Source organism: Scardinius erythrophthalmus, assembly GCF_964197995.2.
Source record: "Scardinius erythrophthalmus genome assembly, chromosome: 10".
NCBI classification, from domain to species: Eukaryota; Metazoa; Chordata; class Actinopteri; order Cypriniformes; family Leuciscidae; genus Scardinius; species Scardinius erythrophthalmus.
In genome coordinates, this window is record NC_138230.1 from 38,772,107 (window position 1) to 38,785,851 (window position 13,745).

A 13,745-nucleotide genomic window follows, 5' to 3' on the forward strand; every position below is an offset into this window, starting at 1 on the left:
AAGAAGGAAAGAGAAAAACTGAAGGAAATGGAAGCTCATCTACAAAAGGACAAAGAATTAATTGAAAGTGTCATTGAAGAAACAAAGAGACAAAAAGAGGATCAGGCAAATATAAGAACAGACACAAATGAACAAAAAGAAGAGATGAGGAAACACAGAGACCTTCTAGAACAAGAGAGAGAAGAAATAAATAATAAATGGACACAATTACAGCAGAGAATTGATGAATTTGATGCTCAAGTCAGAAAACAGAAGGAAGAGGATATAACAGAACAGAAGAAGATGGAAGAAGAAAGAAAAAGTCTAGAAAGATCCAAAGCTGAGATCCAGGAAGTGAAGACTAAAGCTGAGCAGGAACATCATGATGTGAACCTAAAAACACAACAGTTAAACACACTGCAAGAACAGATTATGAAAGAAAAAGAGAAAGAAGAAGAAATGAGAGTAAAAGCAAAGATGGAGAGAGAAGAACTTGACCAGATAAAGAGTGAACTGAAGAGGAAAAAAACTGAAATAGATCATGAGCTGAAGAAAAGGGATGATGACAGAAAGATGATTGAAAAGGAAAGAAATGACCTGGAGAAGATGAGGACTGAAATAATGACACAAAGACAGCAAATGGAAGAAGACATGAGAGAGGCAATCCAACTAGAGAGATCAGCACTTGACCAGAAAATACAAGAGATTGATCTAGAAAAGGACACAATTGAAAAGAACAAAGAAATAATTCAAAAATTAATGGATGAGGTGGAGGAACAGAGACATGATATTAAAATCCAGAAAGAAGAGCTTGACCTTGAGAAACAAATGATCACAGATGAAAAAGATGTCCTGGCTCATAAAAAGACTGAACTGCATAATGAAGTTGAACAAATCAGATACATGGAGGAGCAAATAAAGAAGGAAAGAGAAAAACTGAAGGAAATGGAAGCTCATCTACAAAAGGACAAAGAATTAATTGGAAGTGTCATTGAAGAAACAAACAAACAAGAAGAAGAGCTGAGGAAAAACAGAGAACTTCTAGAACAAGAGAGAGAAGAAATGAAAAATAAATGGACACAATTACAACAGAGAATTGATGAATTTGAGGATCAAGTCAGAAAACAGAAGGAAAAGGAAATACCAGAAAAGAAGAAGATGAAAGAAGAAAGAAAAAGTCTAGAAGAGACCAAAGCCGAGATCCAGGAGTTAAAGACTGAAGCTGACCAGGTACATCATGAAGTGAACCTAAAAACACAACAATTAAACACACTGCAAGAACAGATTATGAAAGAAAAAGAGAAAGAAGAAGAAATGAGAGTAAACGCAAAGATGGAGAGAGAAGAACTTGACCAGATAAAGAGTGAACTGAAGAGGAAGAAAACTGAAATAGATCACGAGCAGAAGAAAAGGGATGATGACAGGAAGATGGTTGAACAGGAAAGAAATGACCTGAAGAAGATGAGGACTGAAATAATGACACAAAGACAGCAAATGGAAGAAGACATGAGAGAGGCAATCCAACTAGAGAGATCAGCACTTGACCAGAAAATACAAGAGATTGATCTAGAAAAGGACAACATTGAAAAGAACAAAGAAATAATTCAAAAATTAATGGATGAGGTGGAGGAACAGAGACATGATATTAAACTCAAGAAAGAAGAGCTTAACCTTGAGAAACAAAAGATCACAGATGAAAAAGATGTCCTGGCTCAAAGAAAGACTGAACTGCAAAATGAAGTTGAACAAATCAGATACATGGAGGAGCAAATAAAGAAGGAAAGAGAAAAACTGAAGGAAATGGAAGCTCATCTACAAAAGGACAAAGAATTAATTGAAAGTGTCATTGAAGAAACAAAGAGACAAAAAGAGCATCAGGAAAAAATGAGAACAGACACAAATGAACAAAAAGAAGAGATGAGGAAATACAGAGACCTTCTAGAACAAGAGAGAGAAGAAATAAATAATAAATGGTCACAATTACAGCAGAGAATTGATGAATTTGATGCTCAAGTCAGAAAACAGAAGGAAGAGGATATAACAGAACAGAAGATGGAAGAAGAAAGAAAAAGTCTAGAAAAATCCAAAGCTGAGATCCAGGAAGTGAAGACTAAAGCTGAGCAGGAATCTCATGAAAATCAAGAGATTGAGACCAAAAAAGATCTTTTGGAGAAAGAGAGAAATAAAATCAAAAAGGAAAGAGAAGAGTTACAGAGACAAGCTGATGATCTGGAGATGCATATGACAAAACACAGAGAAAAAGAAGAGATGAGAAAAATATCCGTGGATGATGAGAAGAAGCTTCTTGAGCAGAAAGCTGATGAAATTTTAAGACAGAAAGATGAACTGGAGAAAGAAAAAGAGGAAATAATGAGAAAGTGGAATGAGCTGGACATTCTTCAGAAGGAAATACAAAAACAAAGAGATGAAATAGAAGAAATCAAGAATGAGTTACAGACTGAAAAGAATCGACAGCAGAACAGACTGGAGAAGAGTTTAAGAGACATGAATAAGGAGAGGAAAGATCTGGAGAACATGAGGAATGAATCTGAAACACACAGACAACAAATGGAAGAGATGAGAGTAAAAGCAAAGATGGAGAGAGAGGAACTTGATCAACTGATGTCCCATATATTGATGGAACAAAATAAAACTGAAAGGAGCAAGGAAATGATAGACCATCTAAAGAAGGAAATGGATCAAACAAAAGCCAAACTGAATGCTCAAGAGGAGGAAATTAAACTGGAAAAGCAAATAGTGCAAAATGAGAGGAAAGATCTAGAGCAGTTCAAGGCTGAAATCAAGAGACAGGCTGAAGAAATAAAGACCATAAAAGAGCAGACCCATCAACTAGAAAAAGAGAAAGAAGCATTTGAAACATTAAAGGAGGACCGTTTACCAAAACAACCTGCTCAACTGAAGTCAGAAGAAACAGTCTCTCAAGGAAAACAGATACAAATAGACGAAGTCAACAGACTCTTGTCTGAGATTCAAAGGGAAAGGGAGGAACTTGAAAAAAACAAAAACATCTTGGAACATCAGAGGGAGGCACTGGAAGAGATGAAGCGTATACAACCAACACAGAGACCGGAAATCATTTCGATTAGTTCTGCAACACAAACATCTGATCTAGATTACATACCTGTAGGTGACATTTCAACCCCTCAGGAAGAGATTGTTGAGGAACATACAGACATTCATAAGGAATATAGAACTTTCATAACGAGAGAGAAGGAAGATCAACTAGAAAGAATGAGAGGCCAGGAAGACATGGAGCTCAAACTGAGAAGTGAAGAAACCGAAATGGAGGCAAGCCGAGAGGACACGACACCTACAAGTGAATATAAATATGTACCAGATCCATCCATGGTAGCAAAGTCGGAGTTCAATAAAGATGAAACCGATGGCCTTACTGAGATGCTGAAGACTGAAAGAAGAGAACTAGAAAAGACAAGACTTATTTTACAGACAGACCAGAAAGAGATCAAGAAAATGAGACAAGACATTGACAGAGAGAAGAAAGATCTAGAGAAATATAGAACCGCACTTGAGAAACAATATGAAGAGATGGAGATATGCAGACAGAATATGGAAAATGAAAGATCCGAGTTAGAAATGACTCAAGAAAAAATAGAGACCGACATACAAAATATTCTAATGGAGACCAAGAGCAAACAGGAGAGAATAGAAAACATGGAAGTTCAACTTCAAGAAAAGAAGAGAGAAATGGAAACCATCTCAGATGAGATAAAACAGAGACAAGAGGAGTTGGACTTCATAAATACAGAAATAAAAAGAAAGAGACGTGACATGGGGGATGCCAAAGGAAAGGAGGAACATGAGTTCTTTGGTATGCTTACAGAAAGAGAGGAGACTGTAAAAAGACACATGGAGGAAATACAGAACGAAAAAGAGGCATTACAAAAGGAGAGGGATGAAGTAAATAAAATACACGCTGGGCTGCAGAGGGAGAAAATGGAAATTGAGATGTGTCAGGCAATGTTGAATTCAGAAAAAAATGAGCTAAACAGAACGAGAGTCGATCTGGAGACACAAAAAGAGGAGTTTGAGGGTATGCAACAAAAGAAAGAGACTGAAAAAGATGAGCTGGAATCAAGGTTAAGGAAAGCAGAGGACACAGAGAGCCTTTTGGAGGACATTCTTAAAGAAAAGGAAAGGGTAGAACAAATAGCAGCCCAACTTTCCAAAGAACAAGAGGAGGTTAAAATTATTATGAATGAAACAAATAAACGGATGGAGGAGATTAAACGGATTGAGGAGGAAATTAAAACAAAGCAAGCAGAAATGGAGCACATTGAAGAACTGAAACAAAAAGAGGAACAAAAAAACACGAAAGAGAGTGAAAATCAAGAGCTTCAGCTGAGAAGAGCAGAATTAGAAAAAATTAAGAATGAAATTGACATTGAAAGAAGAGAAATTCAGAACATGCGAAAAGAGTGTGAGAGAGAAAAACTTGAACTGAAGCAAATCAAAACAGACTTGCAGAAAGAAAAACAACAGAAATCAGATGCAGAAGTGCAATATGATGAAATACATGATGCTATGGACACATTGAAAGAAGAGAAAGAAGAAATAGAAAGGATGAAAGCTGACCTCCAGAACGAGCAGAGAGAAATTGAAACCATAAGGGACATTATTAAACGAGAGAAGGGTGAGCTGGAACACAAGAAAGCTGAAATGTTGCAAATGACTGCAGAAATAAGGGACACGGACAGTAACAGGAACTTACAAGATGAAATGATGAAGATTGAAGCAATCCTCAAAGTAACCAAGAGACAGAAAAATGACCTGGAACAGGTGAATGAGAATTTGATCAGGGAAAAAACAAAGATGGAAAACAATTGTCAGATACTAGAAAGAGAAAAAATAAAACTGGAGACAAGATTACAGGATTTGGTGAATGAACTGAATATTAAGTTGAAGGAATTAGAAGCTCTTCAAAAGTCCCAGATGGAGGAGAGAGAGAAGAAAACTCAGGAGAAATTGACTATGGAAAAGAGTGAACAACAGAGGTTTAAAATGTACAAACAAGCACAACAACTGGAATACGTTGGGGAAGCTTCAAAAAGGAAGTGGGATGAGACACAGTTAGCCACTGAAAGGACCAAACATGATGAAGAGAACAGACAAATCTTGAAAATTGAGAGAGAGGAGGTCGCACATCTGAAAGATCAATTACTGAAAGAGAAAGAAGATGTTGAAACCACCAAAGAGAGAATTAACAGAGAGATGGAACATATTGAAAAGATGCAAACCCAGTTAGATGACCAAAAAGAAGAAATGGAGCTTGAAAAACAAAAAATAGAAGACATAAGAACTGATATTCAAGACAAGACAAATGCTCTCGAGAAAAATATGCAGGACATACAAAAAGACAGGGAAAATCTGAATGCTTTAGTAATTCAACAACAAAAAGAAAGAGAAGAGATGGATATACTAGCAGAAGAAAACAAAAGAAAAGAGGAGCGTGCAGAAGCTGAGATTCAAAGACAGCTAAAGGACATAGAAAATGTCAAGGTCACGTTGGTAAAAGAGAGGGAACAAATTGATCGGATGAATGCAGAGATACAGACTAAAAGCAAAGAACTAGAGAAAACAATCAGAAAACAGCAAGAGGAGATTAAAATCAAAGAGAATGACATGCACATAGAAAGAAAGGCTTTGGAGAAGATGAATATTGAGCTAGAAAGGAAAAATACAGAAATAGAAAACAAGAGGGAGAAAGTAACTCTCTGGGAAGCAAATATACAGAAACAGAAAAATGAGGCAGAAGAGCTAAAGAACATCTTAGAAAGAGAGAAAAGTGAACTTGACAGAGAGAAAGCTGAAGTACAACAAGAAAAACAAGAGATGGAAAACATTCTGAAAACCACCAAGAGTGAGATGGAAGACCTGAAGCAACTGAGAAATGAAATTGAGGAAGAGAAGAAAGACATGCTGGACAGACTGTCAATGGAAAAACATGGAATGGATCAACTAAAAACTGAGTTACAGTTGGAGAAGGAGAGCGTTGAAGAGGACAAGACAATGTTGAAGCAATTGATGAATGAAATAGAAAATAAAAGATCTCAACTGTACAGTGACACAGAGAAGATGAACATGGACCAACTAAATATTCAAAAAGAAAAAGACTCCCTGGAGGAAATCAAGGCTGATTTACAAAGAAAGGCTGAAAAACTTAATGAGGAAATGAGAAAAACAGAACAAACCACCTATCAAATCATCAAAGACAAAGAGGATACTCGAAAGAGTCTGGATGACATGAAGAGAAAGGAAGAAGAGCTCAGTACTGTGCATGCTGACATTGAAAGGCAGAAAAAGCTTCTGGAATCTGATCTACTGCTACTTCAGACACAACAAGAGAGCTTGGAGAAGAGCAAAGAAGTGAATGAGACGCTCAGAGAAGATCTTGAAAAACAAAGAGAAAACAATGACTTGACAATGCAAGAACTGCACAAAGAAAGGCTGGCCTTAGAACAGATGATAACTGACATAACACAGCAGAAAGACACATTGGCAAACAGACAGAATGAAATAAGACTTGAAGAACAAGCACTGAAAAACAAAGAAAGAGAACTTGACACACAAAGAAAAGATATGGATAACCTAAGAAACATTGTCATAGCTGAGAAAAAGCAGCTGGAAATGAGACAAAATGTTATAAATCAACAGCAGCGGGAGGTTGATGACTTGATTGCTGAAAACAGAAAAATGAGAAATGATCTAGAGAGCATTAAAACTCATCTGGAACAAGAGAGACGGCAACTGCAGGAAAACATAAAAACATTTGAAGACCAGAAGAATGTTCTTGATCAAAGCAAGGTTGATGCAGTGCAACAGACTGATGAGCTTGAGAACATCACAACATATACAAAGATGGAAAAGGAACATCTTGGAAAGGAAAGAGAAGAGATTGATGCTTTAAAGAAGGACATGCTCCTCATCAATAAAAATATGCAGACAGAACGAGACAAGCTTAACGATGCTATTCAAAAGGACAGAGCAGAGATTGAAAACAACAAAAAGACCATTGATAGTGAAAAACATCAAATCGAAATGGAGAGAGCTGCTTTAAACAGACTGAAGGAAGAGGTTGAAGTCAGCGAACAAAGAGTACAGCGTGAGAGAACTTTACTGCAACAAGATAAAGACATGATACAGAAAGAAAAAGAGGACATGGAATACATTATAGAAGAAAAAATGAGAACAACAGAGGAACTGGGTAATCTCAAAGAGCATATAAACAGAAAATTATCCGAACTGGAGACATTAAAAATGGAGATTAAAGTAAAGAGACAGGAAGCAGAAATGCATTACTTACCAGGAGAGATGAAAACAGAAGACTACTCAAAGAGGGATGCTGATGTCCTAAGTGAGGCACAAAAAGCAGATGAAACCCAGAAATATCAACTGAAGACCATCTCAATAGATGCTGAAACGCAAACGGATGACATTAAGAAAATAGATGATAGCGGACAAAAGGTATTAAAAGAAGAAACAGCTGCAACAAAGACAAAACAACCAACTGTGACAAAGTTAGAGGACACGCACACATCTGAGGTGCAAGAAATAAGGGAATCTTTAAGTAAAGAAATGGAAGATTTGGAGAGAATGAAGACAATGATGAAAAAGGAGAGAGACGAACTGGAACAAGCTAAAACTGACATTCAAAGGAGGAAGGAAGACTTTGAGAGAAATATGGAGGAAACCATGAAGGAAAGGTCAAGGAATGAAGAAAAACTGCTACAACTTACACAAGATAAGGACGATTTATCAAAAACCCTTGATGAGAAAAATAAAGAAATAGAAAGCGTCACAGAAACATTAATGAGAAAGATGGGACAACTGGAAAAGACTATAGCTGCAATGGAAAAACAGAAGGACGATGTTGAAAATGAGTTGCTTCGACAAAAACAAAATGAACAGGAGATACTAAAAATCCAGAGACAGACAGATGATACTTCCAGAAAGAAAGTCACATTCAAAGACACTAGAGAGGAGAAAAAGACAGACCAAGAAAGCAAAGCACAAACCTCTAAAACTGAGGGAGAAGATCTCCAATTAATGGATGACACAACCCTAGAAGAAGATGAGCTTAACAACATGCGAGTAGAATTACAGAGGCAACGTGATGAAATGGAGAATAAAATGAAGAGCACACAAACTGGCCTCCTTGAGCTGGATAAGGCAATAGAAGACCTGCATAAAGTGAGGGATGAATGTAGAACTGCTGAACAAGAAAAGTCAGTGGTCTTGGAGAGTCTTGAGAGAAGTAGGAACAGTTTGGAGAAGGTTCAAGCCGAGATCTTAAGACTTACAGAGGAGATTGAGCATCTCACTCAAAGCTGTGAATGCAAAAGAAGAGAACTGCAACAAATAGAGAGTGGCATACAAAGACAGAAGAAGAGGACTCAACAAGAAACTGATATGCAGAGCCAACTAGAAAACCAAGAAGTAGTAGAAACTACAGAATACACTCAAAAACATTCAGAAGACATTAAGGACAGGAGAACCCAAGAGACACAAACTGAAGACCAAGAAAGAGATGCTCTACCACACTATGAAGAGATAGATGCAATGAAAAGGAGAATACAGGAAATGAAAGGTGAACTAGAGAAAAAATTACAAGACATCCAGAGAAAGGAACTGGAAAGAATAGGCATGCAAAGAGAAAAACTCGAGCTGGAGCTACGGAAAGCTGAGATAGAAAGATATAATGAAGCCCTCCAGCATGAGAGAGAAACCGACAGACTCAAGCTCATGGAAAAGGAGAAGGAGGTTCTTCTTTTAAGGGAGTGCATGCTGATAGAGATCAATCGACTGAAGAGCAAAGAGACAGAAACAAGTACACAGCGCTTGGAGATGATGGAGCGCCTCGTCGGTGATGCAGCGTTAAGGATGGACCGATTCAGACGGGTTACGGACAGAGCCGTGCAAACCCTGATGTTGGAAGAAGATGGAGAGCAGCTCGGAAGAGCTCAGAGAGTGACGACAGATCAGGTGGAAAGTGTCAGTGGAAGGGTGGAGATTTCTGAGATTTCTCTGGATGTCCTGAGTGAAGACAGGGAGGAAGGAACAAGAGCAGAATCCCAGAGTAGGGGCGTGGCTGGGCCAACTTCACGGAGACTGAGGCTATTGCACTGGATCAGAAGGTGCTGCTGTTGCTGCTGTCCCAGAAATGCTAGAAACACTGTGGAGGACACAGAGGACATTTTATAAACACAGGTCTTGTTCATTTAGTCAATCTTCACATGGAATTTGAATGAAAATTAGAAGCACTTTCTAAACAAGTACAATCTATTTTTATCTGTATATTATATGTAGAGTTCAGAAAAAAAAAAAAAAAAAAACCTTTCAGTAAGGTCTACAATAACCCTAAAAAAGCATAATAAAGTCATATAATTGCAGCTTATTTGCATAGTACCATATGTTTAATGCTTATCACAGTTCATATGATCCAAACAATCAGAGCTTTGCATTTTCAAAACACAACCCAGATGTTTGCACAAAGTACCAAAATGAATGTCACGTAGGAATCAAATAACTCATTAGCATAATGTATGCGATACATGTGTGTGTCTGTCTGTGTACTGTTTTCCCTAATGAATCTGTGAAATACTCTGGGATCTGGATCAACCGATACTGAAATTTTCTATTTTGATTTCTCATAGCAAATTACTATAATTATCTAGTGTTTTTGTGTTATACTCCCTCCTGAATCTTTCCAAAAAGGAATTGAAGTGTTTGGCTCTCTTAATTGACAACTCTGGAAATTTCTGCGAAACTATCTGTGAAAATACAAAGCTCACCTGTTATGTCCAAAGGTCATTATGCACATTCCTTTGGGGTCTGAGAAGAGCACTGATGAATGTGAGAGAATGAATATCCTGTTCTTACGACTGCACCAGTTCGAGTGCTCCAGGTTGTCTTTGTTGCGTTCACATTCTTGCAGCTCTGCATGATGGGAGTGTTGCAAATGTGCCCTGTATAACATGGATACACAGAAGCTGCTGTGAGTGATGAATTTCACAAAGGATCCACAGTATGCCAAAGAACCGCCAGTGAACTAATTACAGTGGCCAATTATTTAGCAACTGGACAAAAAGAGAGCTTTTGTGAATTTTTAAACTCAGATTAACAGAGGCAATCTATTTTTAGATGATAACACCATCAAGTGTCCATTAAGAAGATCAAACACTCATTATTCCTAAAACAATTCTATTCTAATTTAATAACTATATCCCAGAGTCACGCACACACACACACACACACACACACGCACACACAGACACAATATATATATATATATATATATATATATATATATATATATATATATATATATATATATATATATATATTACTTTCAGTGTCTTGGCTTGGACTTATCTTTCACAAACAGTATATTTACATGCAATACATTGGTTTGGACTGAAATAAATACAAATCTGAATTTACCATTTTTTTTGTTCGTTTTTCTTCAATATTGTGCCATAGCTTCTTAATTTCAGAAGACTGCTATAATGCATCTCAAACCATTGCATGTAGATAGAGTCGTACACAGAAAGAAACAATCACAGATCAGGCATTAGAATAAACATGGTTACTTACTGTATATGTTTGTGGCGTTGCTGACGGATCCATATCAAAGTAAAAGAGTGTTCCTATGGCAATTCTCGATTGCATAAATGACCTACAATGGCGACATTTTTCACAATCACGACAGAAAATCTAAATACTGCCCTAAACTCACTAGCAGAAAGGCAACTCGAAAATAAAACAGACTAGAACCAAATAGAAAGAGTCACGCAAAGAAAGAAACAGACACAAGAACATGTTAAGAATTTTACAGTGATTTTGTCAAGTTGACACTTTTATGATGTATTCATATACAAAACATTCAAACTGGACTGACCCTTTGTTGGTGTCAGATCAAACCATGACATGTAGTTGGAAAATAACATGTTCAGAAATGCAGTGATTTTCCAGAATAAAATATTTATGTTGCACTTTAACACAACAGTTTTGTATGTTTTCACATTATATTTTTTATCATATTTACCATTGTGACAGCTCAAACCTTGGCATGTACTGTATATGGAAAATGCCATGCAAAGAAACAAAGCAATAGCCGTCATTTCACCGTCTAGGTTAACTATAGACCCGATATAGTCCAGCTATGAGTCACTTCTAGCCAAAATAATTCAATAACCTTGAATTTGGTCACTTCGTTTTTGCCAAAATAACTTGCGAGCTGTATGATATTCCATCATGTAAGCAAAGTAAACAATGGTTGCAAGGTGTTTGTATTAATTTCTTCACTCATTGCATTTCATTATATAATTGATATTCTTGGGCTATGGTTAAGATGTCTATAAAATTTTCACTGACAGCCCAAATTTTGCCTTGTTTTAGCCTAGACGTCTGGGCTGTGTTTGGACGGCTATTAGACATCTTTTAAACACAAAATTGCTTGACTGGAAACAAAGTTCATGATTTAGAGAGAGAAAAAAAAAGAAAAAGTATATATATATATATATAGTTTTTTTTTTATAGATTTACTTTTAGCTTCTGACCAAGGCTGTATCTCAATATTAGTTTTACTTGATCTTAGTGCTGCGTTTGATACTATAGATCACACAATACTCTTAGATCGACTACAAAATTATACTGGTGTTCAAGGACAAGCATTAAGCTGGTTTAGATCGTATTTATCTGACCGCTACCATTTTGTTTATTTAAATGGAGAAAAATCTATCATAACTCCAGTAAACTATGGAGTGCCGCAGGGATCTGTGTTAGGCCCTCTATTATTCTCAATATATATGCTGCCACTTGGAAATATTATAAGGAAACATGGAATTAGTTTCCATTGTTATGCTGATGACACTCAAATCTATATTTCATCACGGCCAGATGAAAACGCTAAATTATCCAAATTGACAGAGTGTGTTAAAGATATAAAAGATTGGATGACGCATAATTTTCTTTTATTAAATCCAGACAAGACAGAGGTACTACTTATCGGTTCAAAAAACCACCCACAAAACCTCTCACAATACAACTTTAACATAGTAGGATGTCCTGTTACTTCATCCTCTACAGTAAAAGACCTGGGTGTTATATTAGACTGCAACCTGTCTTTTGAAAATCATATTTCATATGTTACAAGAACAGCCTTTTTCCACCTTAGAAACATTGCTAAGCTACGTAATATGCTATCAGTTTCTGACGCAGAAAAGTTAGTTTATGCATTCATGACCTCGAGACTAGATTACTGTAATGCGTTATTAGCCGGTTGTCCTGCATCCTCAATAAACAAGCTACAGTTAGTCCAAAATGCCGCCGCTAGAGTTCTAACTAGAAAATATGATCATATAACACCGATTTTATCATCCCTACATTGGTTACCTATAAAGTCCCGTATTAATTACAAGGTATTGCTACTGACTTATAAAGCCCTAAACGGCTTAGCTCCAGTCTATTTAACGGATCTTCTATCGCCCTATAATCCATCGCGCTCTTTAAGGTCACTAAATTCGAGGCTTTTGGTCATACCTAGGATATCTAGTTCCACCAAAGGAGGGAGAGCATTTTCACATTTAGCACCAAAACTCTGGAATAGTCTTCCGGATACTGTTCGTTGCTCAGACTCGCTCTCCCAGTTTAAAACTAGATTAAAGACGCATCTCTTTAGCCAGGCATTCATATAATACTTTTAATCCTACAGTTAAATCCGACCTCTAGTTCATAAACGCCAGAGGAGAACTGGCCCCCGACTGAGCCCGGGTTCTCCCAAGGTTTTTTTTCTCCATTAGGTCACCTGATGGAGTTTTTCGGTTCCTTGCCACTGTTGCCTTTGGCTTGCTCAGTTGGGGATATTTAATTTAATTAATCAATCAACGATATTATTGATCAGCATTACCAAACGTAGACGTTCCACTAGAAACAAACATTGATGTATTGTTCTAATTTATTACTGTGAAGCTGCTTTGATACAACCTGTGTTGTGAAAAGCGCTATATAAATAAACTTGACTTGACTTGACTTGATATAGAGAGAGAGAGAGAGAGAGAGAGAGAGAGAGAGAGAAAGAGAGAAAGAGAGAGAGAGAGATTTACCTTAATTAATTAATAGATCTCTTGTTCACCTAGATAAACACTAGTTTCAAAGTGACTTCAATAAAACTGTTCTACATCATAAAAGTAGCAGCATATCAGTATGAATCAATTATCAATAACTGCAGCTCAAGCTACTACTTACCATTGTGATGGCATGGAAAAAGTCATGCAAAAAAAAAAACAGAAAGGAACATGTTCAGAAATACAGTGATTTTTGTACTTTAAAACAATTTTTGTAATGTAATGTAATATAAAACTTTCAGATTGTGTTGCATGATCTTTCTTACCACGTTTACCATTGTGATGGCTCATGAAGACAGAAAGAGAAACGCAAAGAAAGAAACACACACATTTTGCACTTTAAAGCAAGTTTAGGCTATAGGCTACAGTTTTAGGATGTATTCATATACAAAATATTCAGATTGGGCTGACTTTTTGTTGGAGATGATCTTTCTTACTTACCATATCATTGTGGCAGATGCCCTGTTGTAAATTTTAACCAGTTGATGAAAATTAAACAAATGTAAATTCTAAAAATCGAAACAATTTGGAAATTATGAGGTATCTATAATTATTTACGGAGCAAATAAATATAGTTATAATAAACTATCATTTTGACCAGAG

General features: G+C 36.7%; 1 protein-coding gene across 1 annotated transcript in view; it reads left to right on the plus strand.

Annotated features, from left to right (window-relative positions):
- LOC308696893 (uncharacterized protein) overlaps window positions 1–9,405 on the plus strand; it is a 43,719-nt gene extending 34,314 nt beyond the window's left edge. The window contains exon 5 of the mRNA XM_081375827.1: window positions 1–9,405. This exon is cut by the window's left edge and continues 26,676 nt beyond it. Within this exon, the coding sequence (XP_081231953.1) occupies window positions 1–9,219 (9,219 nt within the window). The 3' untranslated portion in view covers window positions 9,220–9,405.
- Window positions 9,406–13,745: the final 4,340 nt, after the last annotated feature.